A 26,072-nucleotide genomic window follows, 5' to 3' on the forward strand; every position below is an offset into this window, starting at 1 on the left:
ATTTAATAGAACAAAGTGTTCTTGCATTGAGTAAGTACTTGAGTGGAGGTCCAATGTCCATCCGCTGCCTTAATACTAAACCACATAGATCTATTTCCCCACCATCCTATATAAATATATTTACATATGTACATGCCTGTATTTAGACCTCTATAAATACCCTTTGTCTCCTAGTTCTTTCCTCTATTTCCTTTGACTTTCCTCTTGTCCCACTATCATGCTCAGCCTTCATTTGGGTTTCAGTAATTTATCTTGGTTACAGATCCCTACCAGACCTCTCACACCCTCCTTGCCACTAATTTTGGATCACTTGTTGCTCCCTTGTCCCTGGGTTGGTCAACACCACCTTACCCTCACCTCCCCCTCTTCCATGTCCCCCCCAGAACCATCAGTACCATTGTTTTTTCCTCCAGACTGTTCATCCAGCTTATTTTATCTAGGTAGATCTGCAGAGACCATAATATGCACCAAAAAACAAGGCATTGCAAGACAAATCGACAACAGAGAACACAATGATGACAACAAAAAAGAATGGCAATGATCCATAAAATAATAAATTAATTAAAAAAAAGAAAACAAATTTAAAAATTTTAAAAAAGAAAGAAAACCTGTAAATAGATCAAGGTCTGATTTTTGACCTCAAGGCATGTCCTCCAGTCAAGTCTGATGGGGTGCCATGCTCTGGCCCCAGAGTCTATCATTTACACTCCCTCAGAGCTTCCTGCTCTGCTGCTCCACCCCCCCCCCCCCCCCCCCCCCCCCCCCCCCTTACCTCCCTCAACCCTGTTGCTCTGTGGCAGGCCTTTGGTGTTTTGCTTAGATGTCCTGGGGTTAGACAGGGGCAATCCAGACACTGAGTCTCCAGTGTTGTCCCCCGTAGGGCCAGGGGTTAGTGAGGGACATAGTGTCTCATAGTGGGATCAGCCATATGGTCCACTCTGTGCATTGTCTGTTTGGAGCGGGGATATAGTCCTCCAGGCCTGGTGGGCCAGGATGTGCTGCACTTTCTCTTCCTCCCCATTCATTTGATCCCGTGTGCTCTGATCAGCTAGTCTTCTCTTTCATTAACATTTCCCTACCATTATATTGATTCTCCCACCCGTGCAAGAGTGAAAGTGCTAATAATAATATAGTTTCATTGTGAAAAAGCACTATGGAAAAACAATGCATTATTGTTTAACCCTTTTGAAGACTGCATTATTTCATGCTTTGAGTTTTTTGTTTTCAGTAATGGAAGATATTTTGAATGAAATGAAAAAGAAAATGAGATAAGATGGATTTTTATCCAACTCTGGGACATATGTGTTCTGAGTCTCTGATGCTGGAGTTGGTGGGATGAGGCATGTTTTCTTTTTCCTTCCCCAGATACTGTAGTTATTTAGGCCCCCATCAGATACCATCACACATTAAAAGTCGTTCTTTTAAACTCAGGTGGTAAATGTATGTGGGCACTGTATGTATACCACCAGTCACAAATTAACTATCTCCACCAGGTGTTGCCTTTTCCAGGTATTCAAATTTTTGTTGCTGCAGTGCTTGAATTGTGAACACCAGTTTTCAGAAGGCTATGGATGACAGTGAAAGCCTAAAATCCATTTTCAAAGTCACACATAGATTAAGCCTGTGGCGAATCCCCCCTGTCCATAGTTGAAGGATGTGAATAGCCTTGCTAAAAGAAAAAGAGCATTGTAAAGTAGATTATAGTATATGTAGTTAGGATAAAATGTAATACTTTATCATGTGTGATCTCCCTTTTGATCTATTTTAAAGCTGTTTCAGTTTTCAATATCTTGTGATTTGAGGTTTTTCAGTTTTGTCTAATCATTGTTTTTTTGCTTGTTTGTTTGCTTCCTGTTTGTGTTTTATATAATTTTCTGTATATGAAATCTAGGTTAGGTAATTCCACAGAGACAGTAACTGGATTGATAATTGCATAGTGGCATGGCAGGGAGAATAAAGGGAAACAGGAGGCTAACAACGGTCTGTATGAGAAGCAAGTGTTCTGAAATTGATGGTGGTGATCATTGCACAGCTCTTCTTAATATGGTTGAACAATTAAATTGCATGATAAGTGAAATATATGCCAACAAAACTTTTTTTTTTAAAGAAAATCTTTGTTGTCATTTGAGAATTGGGCAACAAAAGATTAAGGGAAGTTATGAAGGGTATATGAGGCCACAATTGTTCTCATTCCTCTTGAAATTTTTCTGCTTTTTCATGTCATACCACATTAATGAGTAGATTCTTATAGTTAGAAGAAGAGTTTACATTTGTTGCCTATTAAATATCCATCTATTTCTCAATGATTACTCTATGCACTGTGCTGGCTATAGTTCTCAATGACCTATTACCAGCAGCAACATAGGGAGAGGTGACCCTGACAGAGCCTATGATCACTAGCTTATAATATTTTCCCTGTAGTAATTTCTGCCAGCCTTTGTTCTTTTTCCTCTAAGCACAGACCTATCCTCCAAATCTTGATCATAAATTTCTGTGATCTAGTGTCCATTTTTTACTGTACCCTGGACCAACCCTGTTTGGCCATGTTCTTGATCCTGGCTTTTCTTGTTCTATATTTGCAAAATTAAATATCTTTACACATTCCAGGAAAATTAGTAAACTTACATTTAACATTTTTACAAGTACCTTGAGTTACCAAGATAGAAGAACAGGTCAGAATTTCTTCCTAACTTAATACCACTTATTCCAGAATGTGATTAAAAGAATTTTGCTGAGATAGTAGTAGGTTAAAAAACATTTTATTGATCTCTAATTTCACTTCTTCTCTCACTATCCCCCAGATATAAAACATGATAACTTCTCTTCCTTTCTTAATATACTGTCCCCATTTTCCATGATTGAAGCATGAGTTATTGAGTTTACTTGATTTTATTTATATTCCTTAGTGAAGTTAGGAGCAAAAATGCTTACTTATTCTCCTTATGGTTGATTTAACTAAGTGGCTGATCTCAGCTTTACCTCAAATTGAATTCCTGATATTTTTAAAAATCTATTTTAAAGCCAATTTTGGCTTTGGTCTTAAATTAACTTGGGGCAAAATCAGTACCTAAGTGCTACAGAACTTTGACTTCCAAAACTATCAAGTAAATTGTGTATTTACTGGATTAGTAATGTTGTAAAGATTGATTAACCTTTCAAAACCTCAATTTATTCATCTGAAGTGACACTACCTCTTCCATGGGGCTATAGGATTCAATTAAAATTAAATAAGATAATTCATGTTTTCACTGTGTTTGATACATAGCAAATAAATGATGGAGACAGCGGCTTTGAAAAGACATAGATTGTCTGCATGTAGTTGGCTTTATTATTATTTTTTATATAGCAAGAGAATAACTTGTTTTTCAGTTCCTTCTGACCAGAATAGGCTGAGAAAGATACCAGCCTTGTAGCTACTTCTTTTTTTTTTTGCACAATATTTGGGGCAATAGTCCTATTTCTGCAAGTAAATGGTGATTTAGATCTTATTTGTAGTGGAGGTTCAGACTATGTTTTCTTCTAGTCTATTACGGAGACTTGAGAAGGTGTCATTTGAGGAAGAGAGGTAACCACCAAACACTTAGACTATTTATATGTGTAGAAATAACAATACCAGATATCTCAGTGGACTATTTGAAATGAAAGTGTATAAGTCACAAGGGAGTCAGACTAAATAAACAGCAAATCATTTGTAATAGGCTAAATCGCCAGTAGTTAATGAGTTCTTTCGAATCAGATAATATGTTACCTATAAGCTGGCCCATTGTTTGTGTATCTTAATGAAATACATTCTTTGTCAATAATAGAAAAGTATCTGTTGCTCATGTGTTTCTAATGCTACTGTAATTTCTAGTGCAAATATTTGAGTTGGTAATAAAAGTATAGAATTGGAGAGGACCTTAACATGACCTAATTCATTCTTATATTTTACAGATGAGGAAACAGTAATGTGTCCAAATAAAATGTCACTTACAGAGCTAGAATTTGAACAAGGTCCCCTGGCTCCTAGCATTATGTTCCCCTACGTATTCTGCCTGTATAATTTTGTTCCACAAGATTTTCACTTTGTTTAAAGAGAGACCTTTATTGTATCCTAGGGAAAAATTATTTTTCTATGACTACCAATTTTCATTTTTATTATATACCAGTGTTAAAAGATGTATACATTCATGGAAATCTGATAGCTACATTAACACATTAAATTGATTCAATAAAAGTATCTATTACTGTCAAGCATGATACAGAATAAAGTTGAGAAGTGAGTTCAATAGCTAAGGAAGGGAGGTTAGTGTAACCGGAAAGAAAATAAATGATTCAGTCAAGTTGGAGGATTTAAATGGAAATACGAGGATGAGAGAAAATATAGAGTGTGAGAGGTGGCGTCGAAAATATTCTGAATAAATAGAATGCAAAATGTGCACTCTTGAAAGGATATTAGAAGTGTGTGAGGAGGCATTGTTTTTTTGAAGCTGATATTAATTGATAATGGTCAGCTGAGTTGAGAGGAAAGAATTATGTAATCAAAATATATGATAGATTGAAGCAAGGATTTTAAAGACATTAAAGTTAGCAGGGCCCAGTAAAGAGAAACACATGATGACAATGAATCTTAGGGGTGAAAACAAAACAACAAAACCAGTGGAAATACTTTGGTGAGAATGAGGTCCCATTGGAAGCATCTATCCTTCCATTCTGTGCTCCTTATTATATAGTAAGATGCTAGAATTAGACACACTTTATGGTATATCTATGGTTAATTCAAATTATTAGTGTGCTAAAATACATATTACTTCCATGAATACATAATAGTGTGTATACTTTTCAGTAGCAAGTATGTAACCTGTTTAAATATAATTTTGTGTATTTATTTGAACATATGCTTCTAACATACATGAGGAGCTTCAAAAATTTAGGGAATTTTCCATTTTCATCTCTACTTTTCCATAAACTTTTTGGAGCTCTTTTATATCTATATGGTATTATAAAAATGATAATATGAGAAGAAATATTAGAAAGAGTAAATGAATTTAATTTGAACTTGATTCCCTCATAATTTGGAAGGATACTTTTCTGTTAAGTACCATGAATTTATATTTATATAGTGTGCCTAATTTAAAAAGCATATTTACATGTACGATCTCAATGATGAGTCTTTGGATTCTTTCTTTTCACATAAATGGTGGAAATATGGTAAAAGCCAGCAATTTCTTGAATGCTTATACAGCTCTTGAGCTTGAAACAACAGAATTTCCAACTGCAAGGGTTTATAATCTAATATAGTAGAGAAGAAATACAAGTAGGTAGTAAAGTAAAACCTAATTTTTACTAGATTTAGTAATACATTCATATCTATAACACACTTTCAAGTATATAATGATGTATATTTTTCAAATTTCCAAATGTGCATGCTTGTTCTGTTTTATCATCCTAGACAATTGCATCCTAGACAAAGATCACAAAGATAGTCAACAGGTAAAAATGATAGTTACTGAAATATTTATTTTAAATGTGCTTTCCTTACTAATAAAAGGATAGAAAATGACTCAACAGATAATTATATAATTATTTAAAAATTTACATAAAGACATTATTTCAACATTCACAAAGTAGTTGGATATATTTATTCATCTTTCTTAAAATACCAGAGTATCATTTTTGAAGGAAATAGTACTTTATTATGCATAAATTCATATTAAGAAACTTAGAAAAATCCAACTATTTAAAGCATAGATCTTGTTTACAAAGAACTTTCTTGGGGAAGTCAAGTGCCATAATCATTCTTTAATAAATTTGAATAAATGTTAAACTGTGATGTTGGCATAGAATTTATATTAATTTATTACTAATTGTGAGTTAATAAATATATCATTCCATAGTTCACTCATGTCAAGCAGTATTGTACAATTGCTACCACAATCAGTTTCCAATATTCTTTTTCTTCCTGAACTCCTTGACATCATCTCCCTTTTAAACCACCACCACCACTGTACACCCTTCCCCTGTCCTGAAACCCTTATTCTACTTGCTGTCCCCATGGGTTTCAGAGACTGGAAAACAGAAAAATATATAACATAACTTCAAGAGGGTGACCCCTCAATGACATAACAGCTCTGAGATAAACCCCCTTATGAACAAAAATACAGAAAATGTTGAAACCAGATAAGGTCCAGTATGCATCAGAAAGGGGATCAACTAACAAAGTTCCAACTGTTCAAGTGAGGTGAGGTTTATCCCTTTAATCATCTGTACTCTTCTCTCCAATGCCCTCTGCCTAGTAACCACTTTCCCTCCATCCTTCAATTATGGATACAGGGAAATCACTGGAAGCTTATTTGCTATGTAGTTCCCACAAATGTATCTTGGGCTCCCTCTGTCACCCATACCCTTCTACAAACTGGATTTTCACAAGTTAGACTCTGATACTAATCCCTCCTTTGACTTCAGATGATATCATTTACAATCCTTTGGTGACTGATGATGGTGTACTTCTTCCATGTGGACTTAGTTGACCTCTCACTTAGATATGGCTGCTTGTTTGGAGACAAGCCTTTAAGACCTCAGACACCACTTTGTCTGATAGCCAGACACCATTTAATTTCTTTGCCACATTTAGCTATAGCACCCATATATTCTGTGTTCCCTTAATAAAGGTAAGTATCAGCAGTGTCCTGATGTAAAAGCTAATTATTCTTAAATTGGAGCTAGGATTTAATGCAAGCTCCAAACCCATAGAATTTTGGTAACTAGTTCGTGTAAGGCATGAGTCCTTGACTAGGAGTGTAAGGAATTAGAAGGTGAATTTTATTTTTGAAATATGCTAATAAATAGGCCTTAACTTATTTATCACTATATATAAATACAGTTTTTCACTTTTAGGTTTTTATAGATACTTTGAAATAAAATGAGTGTTTCAGTTACATAGACAAATAATTGTTTCTCAAATTTTAATTCTTCTGGGATTTTGTTGTCACAGGTAAACAGAAACTGGTGACATCAACTCTATTTTTCATTGAATCTACCAAGTGTATTGTGATTTCTGTAGAATTAAATACACTGAAATTTGTTCGTCCTCCTGGAGGGTTGTATGTCAATCATTGTGGTTGGTTCCCCCTTTCTCTCCCTTCTCCCCCACCTTTCCCCTAATTCCTATACATTTTATTTCATTGCATTCATTGCAGCCCCTTCACTGTAACATTACTCATTGCACTCTTCTATGAATTAGCTTGAATCTACTGAACAAAATGCAAATTAATGGGAATAATGAATGTATCTCTCTTGTTCCTGAATCTGATAGCAATGAGTATAACTTTTCACTGTTTAGTATCATCTTTACTATTGTTCTAAATATTTATAATCTTTAAATTATTTTATTGTAGTTCTATTTTATATAAGTTTTATTTGGATTGTAAGCTGAATCTTAACAAATGCATTTCCTTAATTTATTGGTAAAATCATGAGATTTAATATTTTAATATTGTTATTTAATATATAATGGCCGTATATGTTCTGATATTGAACTCTTTATATTCAGCTAAATAAGATGAGACATTCTCTTTGAATAAATCTATTAGAAACATATTAAAACATTTTTTTCCTTTCCGTGCATATGGGAAAAAAGGTCACATGATCAGAATTTATAAAGAAAATTCATATGTATTTTTAAAAATTCTATGTATCAATTTAAATATCATTATTAGAGGAATAAATTATGAAATAAAAGTAATCAAATGAAACCATCAGAGTAATAGATTCTTTAGAGGTTAAAGGTTATATTCAAGAGATACTAACCTTAATAATATGAATGGGATAAGGCTTTGGGGACCTTCATTTGATAATGATTCATGCCTCAAAGTGAGAACAAATAACATCAAGTATCCATTAATGGTCAGGATATTGAATGTACAAATATGAATCTAGGAACATATGAAGTTGTAAAAATTGAGATGGAACACATAAAGACCAATGTTCTGGTCATTAGTAGGTTTAAATGGACTAGTATTGACCATTTTTAATCATACAATTATTTTATCTATTATGTCATGAATGACAAATTGAAGTCATAACATTACATACATTGTCAAAAATATAATTCCAATATCTATCCTGAATGACAGTGCTAGGGCAATAGGATATTATCAGGTGTCTACAAGTAAGACCAGTTAGCACAATTATGATTTAAATTTACACACCAACAATGAAACCTAGTGATGAAGAAATTGAAGAATTCTATAGAGTCATAGTGTTCAGTCTGAAATTGATCAAACATGAATCAAGTTGCATTGATAATTATTGATGATTGGAATACAAAAGTTGAAAGCAAAGAGGAAGGAACAGTAATTGGAAAATATGGTTTTGGTGATAGAAACGAAGCTGGTGATCACATGATATATTTGAAAAGACCAATGACTTCCACATCGAAAATACCCTTTTCTACAATACAAATGGCAACTATGCACATGGACTTCTCCAGATGGAATACACAGAAATCAAAATAACTACACCGGTGGGAAAAGACCATGGAGAAGCTCAATGTCAGCAGCTAAAACCAGGCTAGGGCCTAACTGTGGAACAGACCATCAATTATTTGTATATAAGTTTTAGGTTGAAGCTGAAGAAAATGAAGACCAGTACACAAGGGCTGAAATATTACCTTGAGTACATTCCACCTGAATTTTGAGAACATCTCAGAAACAGATTTGACACATCAAACACTCATGTTTGCTTCAGCAGCACATATACTAAAATTAACACATCAAACACTAATGATAGAAGACCTGATGAACATGGGATAACATCAAGAACAAGAAAACGAAAGGTCATTAAAAAGACTGGAAAGGACGTTCACCTGGCAGTCCCGTGGATCTGTGTCTTGCTTCAATAGTGTTTGAACGAATGGAACACACTCGGGACTCCCTTCATCCAACCTTTGATCACTTTCCAGTTTCCTTTCCAGGAGTAACCTCCAGGACCATCTTAACCATTCCCTCTTATTGGGACCAGCTAACACTGTTTTATTTTGTGTGTGGTTACCTCCAAATCTATTAATCATGAACTCTCCGATCTGTCAGAATTATTCTGCCCAAGCTGAGGCCAGCGTCAACTTGAATCTATGGGCCTCTTATACCTACCTCTCTCTGAGCTTCTTTTTCAATGTGGCCTTGGAACGCGTGGGATACTTCTTCCAGGAGCTGGCGAAGGAGAAGCACGAGGGAGCCCAGTGTCTCTTGAAGCTGCAAAACCAGCACGGCAGCCACATCCTCTTCCAGGATGTGCAGAAGCAGCTCCAAGATGAGTGGGGTAGAAACCTGGACACCAGGGAAACTGCTCTGGCCCTGGAGAAAAAACTGAACCAGGCCCTTCTGGACCTGCATGCCGTGAGGTCTACTCACAGACCCCCATCTCTGTGACTCTCTGGAGAACCACTTTCTGGAAGAGGAGGTGAAACTCCTCAAGGGTATGGTCGACCACCTGACCAACCTCCGCAAGCTGGCCAGCCCAAGGATGTCTGAGCAAGTATCTTTTTGAGAGGCTCACCTTCAAACACAACTAGGAGCCTGCTTTGCCCAGTCACCTACGAGGGGACCTCTGCCTCACTTGCAGGCCTTACCTCCTCTACCTGAACCTGAGCCTCCAGCTGTAGCGCCATCACCCTGTAGTCCCTCCCCCAACCCAGGGACCAAATGGAAACAATAAAAGCTTTCTTTTGCAGCAAAAAAGAAAGAAAGAAAGAAAGAAAGAAAGAAAGAAAGAAAGACAGACTGGAAAGAAAAGGTCAATGTGGATGTCTGAAGAGACTACCAAGGGCTCAAATAGAAAGAAAATGTTTTGGAAATTTTGATGGCAACATCTGTACAAGTGTGCTTAATATAATTGAATGATGGATTGTTAAAAAATTTGTAAGAGCACCCTGCCCCCAATAAAATAATTAATAAATAAAGAAGATACTCTAAAATTTGCTCTCAATCATAGAGTAGCTAAGTCAAGGATAGTGAGACTTCATCTCACATACTTTGACATGTTGTCAGAAGAGACCAATTCATGGAAAAGGACATCATGCTTGGTAAGTAGAGGGGTGTTTAAAAAGACGAAGACCCTCAACAAGATGGATTGATGCACTAACTGTAACAATGGGTGCAAACATAAGAATAATTCTTTTTTTTATTTTTATTTTTTATTTAAAAAAGTAGATTTTTTAAATCAATTTATTGGGGCTCATACAATTCATCACAATACATAGATCAATTGTGTAGAGCACATCTATACATTTGTTGCCCTCATCATTCCCAAAATTCGCATAAGAATAATTCTTAAGATGGTGTGGGACCAGGCTGTGTTTCATTCTGTTGTACTTGTTAGTTGGAACCGACTTGATGGCATCTAACAACAAAAACAACTACTATGTTAAATGATGAAATAAGAGCTGAACAAAAAATTTCACATAGCAACTCGAGAAGACAAAATAAAATATTATAATTATATATGCAAGGACTTAGAGGTATACAGCTAAAAAGGAAACACATGCTAAGCATGTTTTAAACTGAAAGAACTCAAGGAAAAAGTTAAGGTTTGCGATGCGCTGTTCCAAGATTCTATGGGTAAAATATTGAAGGATACAGGAAGCATCAAAGAAAATGGAAAGAATACAGTCATTGCACCAAAAACAAACAAAACTAGTCAACAAATAATAATATATTATAATAATAAGGGTTCCTTGGTGGTAGGGGAGTGGAGAAAGGAGAGCTGATATCAAAGAGTTCAAGAAGAAACAAAATGTTTAGAAAATGATGGTGGCAGCAATTGTATAATTATGTTTGATCTAATTGAATTATGGACTGTTATAATATCTGTAAGAGCTCCCAATAAAATTATTAATAATTTAGAAGACAGCTACCTGAACAACTGGTTAGAAAAGATCCACAGTTGTACCAATTCCAAAGAAAGGTGACCCAACGTAATTTTCAAATTATAGAATAATACCATTAATATCACATGCAAGTAAAATTTTGCTGAAGATCATCCAACAACAGTTGCAGCAGTATATTGACAGGTAGCTGTTAGAAATTAAGGGCAGATTAAAGAGGATGTTGAACAAGGGATGTCATTGCTGATGTCAGGTGAATCTTGGCTGAAAGCAGAGAATACTAGAAAGATGTTTATTTGTGCTTTATGGACTATGTCAAGGTATTTGACTCTGTGGATCATAAGAAACCATAGGTAGCCTTGAGAAGAATGGATATTCTAAAACACATTGGGTTCATGTGGGACTTGTACATACATTAAGAAGCATTTGTGTGAACAGAACAAGGGATTACTACATGATTTAAAATCAAGAAAGGTGTGCCTCAGTATTGCATTCTGTCATCACACTTATTCAGTGTATGTTCCAGTGTGTGTTGAGAAAATAATCAGAGAAGCTGGATTATATGAAGAAGAATGTGGCATAGAGATTGGATGAAGGGTTATTAACAACCTGTGATATGCAGATGACACAAACTTGCTTGCTGAAATTGAGAAAGATTTGAAGCACTTTCTGGTGAAGATCAAGGATTTCAGCCTTCAGTATGGATTAAAAGCTCAATGTAAGAAAGACTCACAACTGGGCCAGTAGATAACATCATGTTAAATGGAGAAAAGGTTGAAGGTATCAAGTATTTAATCTTGTTTGTATCCACTATCAATGTTCAGAGAAGTAGTAGTCAATAGATCAAAAGATACATTGCATTGGGTAAATCTGCTCCATATGAGCTCTTTGGAGTATTGAAAAGTAAGAAGGTTACTTTGAGGACTAAGACGCCCCTGCTCCAAGCCATGTTTTTTCAATTGTCTTATATGGACGTGAAAGATGGACATTGAATAAGGAAGACTGAAGAAGAATTTATGCACTTGAATTATGGTGCTGATGAAGAACATTGAAAGTACCATGGACTGTCAAAAGAGGGAAAAATTTGCCTTGGAAGTACAACCAGAATGCTCCTTAGAAACATGGATGGGAGAGTTTTTCTTATGTATTATGAACATGTTTTCAGGAGACATCAGTCCCTGGAAAATGACATCATGCTTGGTAAAGTAGAGGAGCAGCAATAAAGAGGAAGACTCTCAACCAGACAGATTGACACAGTGGCTGCAATAATAGGCTCAAACATAAGAACTAAATGGACTGGGTGGAACAACTGCACTCTGAAACTGAGCAGATATGCAATCAGGATACTAATAATTCCTGGCGATTGAAATACCAAAATTAGAAATATAGAAGAAAGATAAGTAATTGAAGAATATAACCTTGGTAAAAGAAAATGTGCTCTAAATCACATGGCAGAATTTTTCAGTACATATTCATTGCAAATACCTTCTTAAATAACATAAAATGATGACTAAACATGTGGACTTTACTAGATAGCATATACAATAATAAAATTAACTACATCTGTGGAAAGAGACAATTGAGAAGCTCAATAGCATCAATGATAACAAGATCATGTGCTGAATGTGGAAAAAAATCACTAATAGCTATTAGTTTAAGTTGAAGCTAGAGAATATGAAAACAAATCTATGTCCTTGAGTAGATCTCACCTGAATTTAAAGACCAACTCAGATTTTACTTATTAGAAAATAATGACCATAGACCAGACATGCTGTGTGATGTCATCAAGAACATCATAAATGAAGAGAGCAAAATATAATTAAAGAGATAGGAAAAAAAGAAAGGATCCAAATGGATGTCACAAGGGACTATAAAACAGGTTCTTCACTGTAGAATATCTAGAGATAATGGAAGAAATAATGAAGTAAAGAATTGAGCAGAATGCTTCAAAGAGTAGCTGGAGAAGACAAAGTAAAATACTGTAATGAAATGTGCAAAGATCTAGAGTTAGAAAATCAAAAGTAAAGAACTTGCTCTACATTTCTGAAGCTAAGACCTAATGTCAAGCCTTGAGCTGAAATTTTGAAGGCTTCTTTGGGCAAAACACTTAACAGTGCATGAAATATCAATAGAAGGTGGAAGGAATACAAAGACTTGTTGTCCGAAAAAAAAAGGTAGTGTCTGATTCAGAACCAATGGAACTTAATTAAGAAGCCCAAAATTGCACTCAAGGCATTGATGAATAAAAATTAAGATGCTTCAACAAACAGGCAACTCTGCAAGTACTTACTCATCTATGCCAAGAAATTTGAAAGAGAGCAACTTGACTAATAAACTGGGAGAGATTCATAGTTATGCTAAATCCAAAGAAAGTTGATTCCACAGATCACTGTTTAAGTAATACGAATTTACTATATAGTCTGTACAAAGCTTGTTCATTAATAAACAAACAAATTTTTAAAAAACCCTCACTGCCATTTAATCAATTCTGACTCTTGACTACTCTACAGGACAGAGTAAAATTGCCCCCGTCAGTTTCTAAGGCTGTAAATCTTAATGGGTATAGAAAGCCTCATCTTTTTCCGTTGGGGCAGCTGGTGGTTTTGAACTGATGATCTTGCAGTTTGCAGCCCCATATGTGACCAATTTACACCACAATAGTTTATCTATATCACATTCTTTTGATCAGAGCCAGAACAAATAAGATGTTCCCATGGTATTAGTCAACAGCAAGTAGACAGAAAGCAAGGAATACAAATCAATGTTCAGTCTTAAATTATAAAATTATATGTAAAATCATTGTGGGTACTCTGAGGCACCATCAGGTGTGCTGCTACTTCAATTCCCATCCAACAGTCCTGGGACAGCTCCTGACCAGCATCATGGCAACTCTGGATGCAAAAATATTCTGAAGGCAACTCCACAGAGGTTCACCCAGGCACAGCATGCAGGCCCTATGTGGTCCCAACAGGCAACCTTGCCATTTTGACAGGTCTCCTTGAGTTCCACATAGGTGCATTGTGTTTCTGACAGTCCTTGTATCTGTGGGTACTCAGAGATTAGTTTTCCATTCAACAGTTGCCTTATGCCATTGATAGCATTCTACACAATGAAACATCACTTATCCCATTTTCTCCTTTTGTTTTCTGATTCTATTCCTCCTTCTTTTCTTAGCCTTCTAAACTTTGTCCTTGAGAAAATGCTGCCCCCTTTTATCTCAAATGCTTGATTATTCTGAGAAGTGCATAACCTCACTCTTGCTATTGTGTTATTTTTCCCATTTTACACCTGTCTACTGTTTGGCTGTAAATTGAGCCATGGGAATTGGTTCATTTTCAGACTTGAAGGATTACTAAGGGACATAGTCTCCAAGGTTACCCCATTTTCTGACACTGTAAGCCGGACTATTTAAAAATGATTTTGAAATTTTGTTCCACATTTTTCTACCACTCTATCCATAGGTAACCCTTAGACTGTTTTTTCCAGACTTCTGACAATGTTGGTCTTGCCAGGTTCTACTTTTTTTTTTAACTTTTCACTGGAGGGTATTAAGGGTAGGAATGTGGAACTACTCACTCGACCATATTGCTTCTCTCCTTTCAGCATATCTAATTTCTTTTTATTGCTAAAGAATATATAATTGAATAGACACACCACAGTTTGTTTATTCATATATCTCTTGAAATATTCTATTTTTTTTAGATTTTAGCGATTGTAAATAGAGTTGCTGTGTTTTAAATGAATACATATTTTTTAATCAATTAGAATCACTAGAATATAAATGTTGAATTATATGACAGGACTGTATTTAGCTTTGTAAAAGACTTTCAGGCTGTCTTCCAAGTAGCTATATCATTTTGCATTCCTTTTAGCAGTGAATTAATGAGAGTCCTTGTTGCTTTATATCCTTGTCAGTATTTAATATTCTCAATTTTAAAAGTATCCAATCTATGTAAGTGTATGCTGCTATCTCCTTGTTTTAATTAGCAATTACCTGCTACAAATGATAAGCATACTTCCATGTGCTCTCTCCAATCCTTATGATATGACTGTCATTCACTTCATTTAGCAATAGGTTATTGTTGTTGTTTTTGTTGTTCTTACATGCTGTTGAGTCCATTTCAACTCATGGGGACCCTATGAATATAACTGAAAGAAATTCTTCCTAGTCCTATGTCACCCTGGCAATTGATGCTATGTTAGAACCAATTGTAGCTAACTCACTCCATTGAGAGTTGTCTTCGGAGTGGTCCCTACTGAAAACATTTCCAAAGTATATGATACAAAGTCCCACCATCCTTATTTCTAAGGAATATTCTGACTGTGCTTTTCCCAAGACAGATTTGTTCATTCTTCTTGCAATCCATCTCACTCCCATCGAGTTGATACTGACTCATAATTACCCTAGAGGAAAGGGTAGAACTGTCCCTGAGTTAGTTAATTGTGCTAGCCTGGCCGATAATCACATGTGGTGCTGGTTGAAAGGCGGAGGGATAAATGGGTGGTGAAGCCTCGCCTTTCTAGTTCTCGGGTCTCTTGTTTTGTGATGGTTGCATCGGGTGCAGCTGCCTTAGCAGTTCCCTGCTTCAGCTTGCAAGATGGATTTCCTACAAGACATCCCCAAGGAGAAGCCGCATGGATCTATCCCGATGCAGCCCTGGATGCTGGAGTGGCCGTGTGGAGACCCCTGCCAGTGCTGAGATGCTTACACGTTCACTGACTCAGCTTTCCTCCTGCAGTCGGCATTATTGCCTCTGTTTTGTGAGGTGAAGGACTTTGTGGACTGGTGTTGGGTATGGGTTAATGTTGGACTTGTGGGCTTGGGCAGCATTGGGTTGGGATGTTTTCGTGATGCACATTTTCTTTGCATAAAACTCTCTCTTATACATGAGTTGCTGTGGATTTGTTTCTCCAAAGTACCCAGACTAATACAGTCCCTTTGACTTTCTGAGACTGTAACTCTTTATGGGATTAGAAAGCCCTATCTTTCTTCTATGGAGTGCCTGGTGGTTTCAAACTTCTGACTTTGTGGATTACAGTTTAATATATAACCACTTTTCCACTTGGAATATCCCACTCCAACATCTTGATCAAAGGCATCATTATTTGGTCTTATTCAGTGTCCAGCTGTTTCAGGCATATGAAATTATTGAAATTATCATAGCTTGAGTCAGGTGTTCTTTAATTCTCAGAGTGAAGCCCTTTGGTTTGTTTTTTTTAGCATATCAAAGAGGTTTTTGTGCAGCAGACTTGCTCAATGCAACTTGTCATTTGATTTGATTGGCATGACTCAAAATGAGAAGAATGCAAATATCCATTCATAATCAGAATGTTAAATATATGAAGTATGCAAGAAATTTTAGCTATTAAATATGATAAAAGAAATATAAATTCAATAAGAAAGTATGTAGGTTAATACATTTTGAGAAAGTAGACCAACAGCAAAAAGATAAAGAAAAATATAGGGTAACAGAAACATATAGCCCATGGATATATGAATGGATCTTGGGCTTCAACTTAATCCTAGCCACACTCTAAGAACAATCAGTTCTTATGACATAGCTCTACTTGATACTTGTCCTTATGAAGAGATCACTGAAGATAAGGATGTAATAGCAGTGTAGTGAAGAAACTAAATGGTGTCCAGCAATCAGAAAGAATAGTATCTGGGGTCTTAAAGGCTTGTCTTCATATAAGCAGCCATCTAAGGGATGCATGGAAGAAGTACACCAGCTTGTTTGATCCAAGGACTATAATCCAAATCTGAAAGAAGAAGTGGTATCAGAGCTTAAATCGTGAGCACCTGGTTTGAAGAATGCTATGAATGACATTTGAAGCCAAAAATCCATTTGTAGAGTCCACACATGGATTAAGCCACTGGTGAATCCCCTCTGACCATAGCTGAGGGCTGTGAATAGCCTTGTTATCAGACAGAGAGCATTGTAGAGACAATTACCATAGATATAATTAGGTTAAAATGTAAGATCTTATTCGACCCCCTTTTTGACTCATTTAAAAGTTGTTTCAGTTTAAACAAAAAGTGAAAGGAAATACATGTAGATTTAGTCTCCTGTGAATACCCTCTGAACATAGACTAGGGAAGTGAATAGCTTTGCTATCATGCAAAGTTCACTGGACGTGGATTATGACAGATGAAGTTAGGTTAAAATGTAACACCTTAACATTTGATCTCTTTTTTGACCCATTTTAAAGTTGTTTTAGTTTTTAATATTTTCTGCTTTCTTTTCAACTGAGGTTTTTCTGTTTTATTTTGTTATTGTTGTTAGTTTTTTCTTTTTTTGTTTCTTGGGTATATGAAATGCAGAATGGGTGAATCTGTAGAGACAATAACTGCAATAATGGTTTCTTGGGTATATGGCAAGGGAGGTTGGAGTGAATTGGGGAGCTAATGACAATAAGTACAAAAAAAAAAACGAGTTCCAAAATTGACTGTGGTAATGATTGTACAAATCTTCTTGATATGATTAAACTATTGAACTGTATGATATGTGAATTATGTGCCAATAAAACTGTTTAAGAAAAAGAAAAATATAAGGTAGAAAATAAAAAGTTCATTATAGGAATTCCAATGGAGAAGAAATTTTCAATGAAATTATTGAAATAATTAAAAAAACAAAAACAAAAAAACCCCTGTCATATTAATGCAAGGGGAGCATTGAGGTACTAAACATATGGTAGTTCTGGGTCACCTGGATGCCCACTAAGCCAGAGGGCCCATCCAAAATCCAACAACTATCATTTCCACAGTCTTGAGGTGGCCATCCTTTGCTTCCTCTCCCATCAGAGAATTTCAATCCTAAAACCAAGGACTCCGGTAGTTTTGAGGTAGGGCCCAGTTCACTCATTCAGACTTCCATGCCAAGTCTTTCTGGTGTGGCCCTTGGGGGATGCCATGTTCTCTGTAAGGTCATCATAGTGCTTAGTCCATGGAATGGTTCACTGAGGGTTGGGTAGAAACTCATTTGAAGTGTCTACCTAGGACCATAGAACTGGGTTTATTCTTGTCTTAGGTTCCCTAAAATTACTGTTCAGCATTCTTTCCCGATATGAGGTTGCTCCTCTCCATTTACCCACCATATCCACCAACAGAAAACAGATGTAGACTCTCTCTCTCACTTTTTTCCTCCAATTTTTCTGGGTACTTTATGTCTTTGCAAATGTATACCTGGTTCTATACTGAAATTCTTGTCTGATATTGCATGTTTATTTTCATATGTTAATATTTGTTTTTTTCTGTTTGTGTCCTATTCTTTATTATGGACTATTTCAAACTTACAGAAAAATTGAATGATTATATTGTTAATGCTATTATATATTCCACTTAGATTTGAAATTAGCATTTTAATGTTTTTATTGGGTTTTTGTTCATGCTTCCAAACTCATTTTTTTCCAAACCATTTTATTAGCAGCTAACCCAGACATCACACCGCTCCATAGTTCAATGATATAAAGCAGTGTTGTATAACTGTTTCCACAGTTTCAAAACATTTTCTTCCTCTTGAACTCCTTGAGATCAGCTTCCCCTTATCTCCCATCCAAAGAACCTCTCATCCTTCCACCAGTTATACTCCTAGAATAAGGAATCCTTATTGTCTCTATAGATTCACCTCATCAGGGTTTCATATACCAAAACACATAGAAAAACACAGAAAAGAAGGCTACTCAAAATGAAAAAATACAACAGATACAAATGCCAATGTGAAAAGTAACCACAGAAACATTCAAAAACCGATCAGGCAATCAAGCACAGAATGTATCAAAAGGGAGATCAAATGACAAGGTTTTAACTGTTGGAGCCAGAGTTACCATTTTAATCTACTATAGTCATCTCTACAATACTCTGTTTGATCACCAGGTTATTCCCATGCCTCAAATATGGTTAGAGGCTTATTCCATGTGTAAATCCTGCAAAGATATTTTGGGCTTCCACTGTCATGATAGCCTTCTGCACACCAGAATCTCACAATTTAAGCTCTGAAACTATTCCCTCCTCAGATTTGGATTTTATAATTTACAATACTTGGATCATGGATGTTGGTGTGCTTCTTCCATGTGGGCTTAATTGACTTCTAACTTTGATGGCTGCTTGTTAGAAAACATGCCTTTAAGACTCCAGTTGTTATTCTTTCTGATAGTCGGGCACCATTTAATTTTGTCACCAAATTTTGCTTGTTTGCACGCATATCATCTGTTTTTCTTTGATGAGGATGAGTATCGAGCAGGGTCATGTCATAAGAACTAAATTTCTACTGATAGAGACTCCATGAGACAAAGTAGAACTGCCCCATAGGATTTTCTAGGGTATAATCTATAGGAGCATATGATCAAGTCTTTCTCTTGGGGCACAACTGTGTGGATTTGAACTACCAACCTTTTAGTTAGCAATTGAGAACTTAACCATTTTGAAACCAGAGCTCTTTTTGCTATATGTACTTTATCATATATCCACTCATTCATTTGCCCATCCTTCTATGTATGTACTTTTTAAAATGCATTTTGAATTAAGTTGATGATATCTGTACACTTCACTTTCCTTAACATTTTATTATGCATATCACTAACTAGACTTCCATCTTTGTGTATATCACCTAAAAATAGTTTTTTTGTAGCAAAATTTCTATTTTAAGATAGTGAAATAAAAAATTTTATTTAATCACTTGATGAGTTTTGTGTACTGTATAGATTTGTGCAATCCAAACCTTTTTGAAAATATATACTATTACCTATATCTAATAAATTCCTTCATACTCCTTCCCATTGTTCTTAAATTTTTCATCATAAATTAACTTTACTTGTTCAGACCTTAAAATAAAAGGAATTACATTGTATGCACTCCTTTGTGTATGGCTTATTTTAGTTAGTGTTATGATTTTGAGAACCATTGCATGCTATACCAGTTTGTTTTTCCATTCTTTTATTGATGAACACATGCACTTAACTTATGGAAATAATCTTGTGAATGTATGCTTTTGATTTTCTTGGGTAGTGCATAAGAGTGGAGTTGCTACATCTTAGGATAAGTATATGTTTATATGGAAATGTAACACATATTTACAAATTGATTATATCAATTTATACTCCTATCAACAATGCATGAGAAGTTAGTTACTAACCCACTGCTAACACTGGGTAGTATTTAAAAAAATTAAAACTTTACTTATTCTGGTGGTTGTTTATTGATATGTTGTCAATTACATTTTTTTACTCTGATGCCTATTTGTACTATCTGCTCTCTTTCAGACAGTTCGGCATGGTTTTCCTCATCAGCCGACAGCACTAGCCTTTGATCCAGTTCAGAAAATCTTGGCTATTGGTACAAGAACGGGTGCTATACGAATGTATCCTTGGTTTTGAGTTCATTATTTGGGTTCATATTTATACTGGTTACATTTCCTTAAGCATGCACATAAGTGAAACAGTAACAATTAAAGTGCATTGTTATTGAGTAGCTATTACAAAGATCTACATTGTCTGATTTATTTATATGCTTTTGATAGTTGTAAGATGATAATTTGTGTCTTCTCTTTACTCTTACAAGTATTGCTAGAAGTTTATCAATTGTTTTGGTTTCTACAAGAGAGCTTTTGATTTCTGTAGTATTTTCCTTTGTTCTTTTTTTTTTTAATCCCGCTTCGATCTTTTTTTGTTGTTGTCTTTCTGGTGTTAACTGTGAGTTTAATTTACTAATCATTTTCTTGTTGCTTAAGGTAGAAGCTAAGGTCATTTACTTGACACCATTTTATTTTTACAACAAGCAGTATCTCTGTTGTGGTGTAGCTTGAAAGCCAGATACTTATGTATGTCTATTTTCCTGCTGGGCTGTGTATTGTATATACTCTACTCCTGATAGAAGTGAAATATTAACTATAGTCAGGAAATAGAAAAATTTCATCACACTCCCGAAGTAAATTCCTCGTGTTATTTCTTTGAAGTCATCTAGTTTCTCTATCCATAACAATGATTGTTTTCTCTACCATAATAATTATTTTCTTTTTGAGATTGTCATATAAATTGATTCATAAAATATTTGACACTTTAAGGCTGGATTGTTTTTCACTTAGAATAAGGCCTTTAGATTCACCCAACTTGTTAATTGCATCAAAAGGATTCTTTTGCACTGCTGAACTCTGCAGCAGACAAAATACTTGCAAAGATTGAAGTTGACAAGGATTTTGTCTTGCTTGGATCCACAATCAAGTGTTCATGGAAAGAGTGGTCAAGAGATCAAAAGATAAGTTCCATGAGGTAAATCTGCTGCACAAAATCTCTTTAGAGTATTGAGAAGCAAGGATGTTACTTTGAGAACTACTATGCACCTGACTTAAGCCATGGCATTTTCAGTAGCCTCATATGCATCTGAAAGTTGGACATTGAACAAAGAAGAATGATGAAGAATAGATGCAATTGAATTGTGGTGCTGGAGAAGAATATTGAAAGTGCATGGACTGGTCAAAGGACAAACTTATTTGTCTTGGAAGATATATGACCAGAGTTGTCCTTAGAGGCGAGGATAGAAAGGCTTTATCTTCTGTACTTTGGACATATTGTGAAGAGAGACCAGTCCCTGGAAGAGTATATTGTGTTTGGTAAAGTGGAGGGGCATCGAAAAAGAGGAAGGCCTTAAACGAGATGGATTGACACAGTAGCTGCAACAATGGGCTCAGGCGTAGGAACAATTGTGAGGATGGCATAGCACAGAGCAATGTTTCGTTCTGTTTAACATGAAGTTGCTATGGATCAGAACTAACTCAATGACATCTAACAACAACTTTATTGAAATTAAAAATTTTTCTATGTAGGAAACACATTAGTAAATGAAAAGAAGGATCATGAATTTGGAATAAATACCTGCAAAACACGTATCCTCTTCCATTTCTTCCTGTATTACTGACAAGCTTTGTGTTATCTTTTTCTACATATCTTTTCTGAAGACTATAAAAATTATCAGAATGTGCCAACTTTTATTGGTTATCTAATACACAAATCTTGCCCTGCATATGATTTATTGCCCGAAGTATAATAAACAACAGTATAATCACATGTTTCTCCAAGGGTCACTAAATTCCCAGTTTGCAGTGTTTTCAGCTCTCTTCTGTTATTTTGTCTCTTCTAGTTAGCTAATTACACATATAGGTTCTATTCTTTTTCATTACTTCACTTCTCATAATAATTTCTGTATCAGTTGTGGTTCTCACCGATTAATAGTAGAAACTAGCTGTATAATTAAGTAGAAAAAGAATTTATTAAATAGTTACTGGGAAATTCACTGAAGGAGTTAGAAATGGGTTAGAAGCAGACTTTTAAGACCAACATAGCAAATCAGACTATAGAACTGAACTGATATACATTGTGTTTATACCCTTTACCCCACTGTATCATTATTACAAGTAAGAAGAATTTAAGGATGGAAAAAGTTGAGAGGTAAGTAGTAACCAATTCATGAAAGACCTCGTAAGGAATTTGGATATTATTCTCAAAGGAGTGGAATAAGAATTGCACTGTATACAGCACTCAGGAGGTATTATAGAAAATAGATCAGAAACAAAAGAGAGCAATTAAGAAGGAACGATAATGTGGAAAGGATAATAATATCATTACGAATGGACAAAAATATGTTAGGGAGATATTTGAAAGTATAAATGACAAAGATAATATGTTGGATTTGGAGTAGAATCAAGGATAACAATCAGGTCACTAGCCTGACCATCTTATAGCTAGTATTGCCACTACTAAGATAGTATAGAGAAGACAAAGAAGGATTTGGTAAGGCAGATAACTTCAGGCCTACTTACTACCCACATGAAAATATCACTGAAGATATGGAGGCTATGGTGCCCAGCAATGAGAAAGAGTTGCATCTGGGGTCTTAAAGCAAGCTGTGAGCCATCAACTAAGTGTACACAGAAGAAACACATGATCCAATGATTGTATATAATAGAATCCAATCCTGAAGGAAGGAATGGTATCCCAATTTAAATTCTGAACACTCCGTTTGCAGAAGGTTATAGATAACAGTGACAGCCCCAAATCCATTTGCAGGATACCCACATTGATGAAGCCTCTGTTGAATCCCATTAACCATAGTCTAGGATGTGAATAGTTTGGCTTTGCTATCAGACAAAGAGCATCATAAAGTCAATTATGGCAGATGTAGTTAGGTTAAATTGTAATACCTTATTATTAGATGTCTCCTTTGATCCATTTTAAAGTTGTTTCCATTTTTAATATTTTTTGCTTTCTTTTTGAGGTTTCTCTCTGCTTTGTTTTGTCAGTGCTGTTATTTTTGTTCTCTTGTTTTTTTTTAATGAATTTCTATATATGAAATCTGGGATAGGTAAATTTATAGGTACAGTAATTGGTTGAATGAGGAGCTAATAACAATGGGTACAGAAAGAAGAAAATGTTCTAAAATTGATTGTTGTGGTGATTGCACAACTCTTCTTAATATGATTGAAATATTAAATTGTATGAAATGCAAATTTTATGCCAAAAAACTATCCAAAAAGGAATTATTAAATTTAGATATTAGAGATATGTTGGTCACTTTATTATCCACTAGATAATGAATATATGTGATTTTTATAGACTATTTACCCACTTGGTATAAAATTAATAAGTACTCTGTAATTATCATTCTACTTTTAGTGATAATTGTTACATTTTCTTCAAAGTAAAAATTGAACACAATAATTGAAAAATAAATTATAGTCTTTTAAGTAAAATTCTATACTTTTGAGTCCCATGAACATTTCTTTTTTTCCCCAACAATTTTATTGGCACATATTTTTATAATTAAAATGATAATTATAATTAAATAAACTTAGTATCACCCCTCAAAAGTATAAAACTGACTGTGAAAACGTGAATTAAATTGATTAAAAAATTATCACTTTAAGAAGTACTTGAACTAATATTTTGTCTTACTGACAATAGTATTTTTGCATACATATTTTGTGTTTTAAAGTGGATTCCATGCAAGTTTCTTAGATACTATTAAAATAGAACTAGGAAACTAAGTTCCAGATATTATTTTGAAATGTAGAACTATTAAATACTATATTTTAGCTAAGTAGTAAATGAATGTTAATTGCAAGTTTTCTTTAGAAAGTTTTCTAGAAAAGTAGTTAAAAACATATTTTGCTCCTAAATTGTTTTTAGCTAATAGTACCATAAAATAGAAATACCACCAAATTTCACTCACTCTTAATTGCTTCCTTGACAAATAAGACCTTACCAATTTTGCTATTATCTTTGAAGAATTGGGTTCTTCCTTGTAACTTAGCATTTTACCAAATAGAGAGATCGAGTAAACTTCTTTAAGAAAAACTCAAATTCACTGTCATCAATGCAATTCTGACTCATAATCTCTTCAAAATCAGTTGGTAGGTCTGTGCTGACAATACTGTGGACAATGCAACCTATTTTTCAATAGTGCATTTATTTAATTATGCAAAGTTTAGGTGATTTCTAGTTGGTACATTTACCTACCGAGGCAGATGGACCTCACCTAAAATTTAATCTGGATGTGGAGACTAATTTGTCTATATACATAATAAGAGTGCTTAATATTTACGTGAATTAAGTCTTTGGGGAGATCAGGGTAGGCCTCTCAGGCAGGTCTAAACTGGTTTGAAAGAGCAAGAAAAGAGACAGGCCTGCGTTTTCTATTGCAACCAGGGGGTGGGACATGTATAAGAGTTCCCTAGGGATATTTTGTTGCTATATCTTTGTCTGCTTTTGGTGTTAGGGTAGTGGTGTACTAAATGAGTTGGAAAATATTAGTTATTATTTGATGTTCTTCAATCATTTTGTATAATTGGTATTTTTTTCTCCTACAAATTCTGTGTAGCATTCACCAGTGATGTCATTTGGTCATTATGTATTCTTTGAGGGAAGAATTTTAATTGCAATTTTAATCTCAATTGATAGAGGCTATTAAATTTTGTTTCTCCTTCAGGAATTTGTGCTTTCCAAGGAATTGGTCCGTTTCATTTAGTTTGTCTAATTCATTGAAGACATTCTTTCATAAAATTTCTTTATTATCTTTTAATGTCTGAAAGTTTTGTAGTATTAGCTTTCCTTCATTCCTTAGATAGGAAAATTGGCTCTTCTTTCATTTTGTCTTGATCAATCTTGACTTATGTTTCATTGAATTTCAGCCCAGATTTTGGTTTCATGGAATATCTTTATTGTTATTTTATTTTGTTTCATATATTTATGTATTTATCATTGTTATTTTTCTTTTGCTGGCTTTGGGATTAATTTGCTCTTTTCAAAATAGCTTTTATGAATAAAACTTAGATTACTGATTTAGGAACGTAAAACATTTTAATATATGCATCATAAGATCTGAATTTTCTTCAAAATACTGCTTTAATTGCATCTTACAACTTTTGCTGGCATGTTTTTATTATGGTAAAAATATTTTCTAATTTTTCCTGTGATTTCTTTTTCTCACCAGTAGTTTGTAACACCTGGTGTTTTTCTGGTTATTTGTTATTAATTGCTGTTTTAATGCTGTTGTGTATTAAAATCACACAAAGAACATACTCTGTATGATTCTAATACTTTTAAATGTTTTAAGACCACTTTTATAGTCCAGAATATTTTTTGTATTAGTGAGTGCTCCTTTACACTTGAAAAGAAATAAATTCTATTATTGTTGGGTAGCTCTCACTCACTGCCATAGAGTTGATGCTGACCCATAGTGACCCTCTAGCACAGGGTCGAACTGCCCCTGTGAGTTTCGAGGACTGTAACTTTTTATGTGAGTAGAAAGCCTCTTCTCACAAGGACCCCATGATAGTTTTGAGCTGTTGACCTTATGAGTAGCAGCCCAACGCCTAAACATTACACTACCAGAGTTCCTTTTCTTGGGTAGAGTACTCTGTAAATGCCAGTTACGTCAAGTTGCTTATGTAAAGTGGAACTGAGGAACAGGGAGGAAGACAGACATAACTGACAGGACAAGGGAGAGCAGAAACAGAAATAGCTTTATTAGGGGGGGCAGCTCCCAGATGAGGTTCCATGGCCTTGGCCAAAAGGTCTGGGAAGTCATGCTCAGCAGTTTGGGGTGAGGGTTTTTATTTATTAATTTTTTTTCTTTCTTTATTTTTTTCTTTTTTAACATTTTATTAGGGGCTCATACAACTGTTATCCCAATCCATACACACATCAATTGTGTAAAGCG

At 34.9% G+C, this 26,072-nt stretch overlaps 1 protein-coding gene and 1 pseudogene across 3 annotated transcripts in view; both read left to right on the forward strand.

Annotated features, from left to right (window-relative positions):
- The window catches only part of STXBP5L (syntaxin binding protein 5L), a 372,896-nt gene that overhangs the window by 25,832 nt on the left and 320,992 nt on the right, over positions 1-26,072 (forward strand). For all 3 annotated transcript variants that reach the window (XM_045294276.1, XM_004709789.4, XM_004709790.3), the window contains exon 2: positions 20,123-20,220. In XM_045294276.1, the coding sequence (XP_045150211.1) occupies positions 20,123-20,220 (98 nt within the window). The remainder of the gene's footprint in view (positions 1-20,122; positions 20,221-26,072) is intronic.
- On the forward strand, positions 9,048-9,550 carry LOC101652541 (annotated as a pseudogene).

Source organism: Echinops telfairi, unplaced genomic scaffold, assembly GCF_000313985.2.
Source record: "Echinops telfairi isolate 266 unplaced genomic scaffold, ASM31398v2 ScPeMD7_3509;HRSCAF=4178, whole genome shotgun sequence".
Lineage (NCBI taxonomy): Eukaryota > Metazoa > Chordata > Mammalia > Afrosoricida > Tenrecidae > Echinops > Echinops telfairi.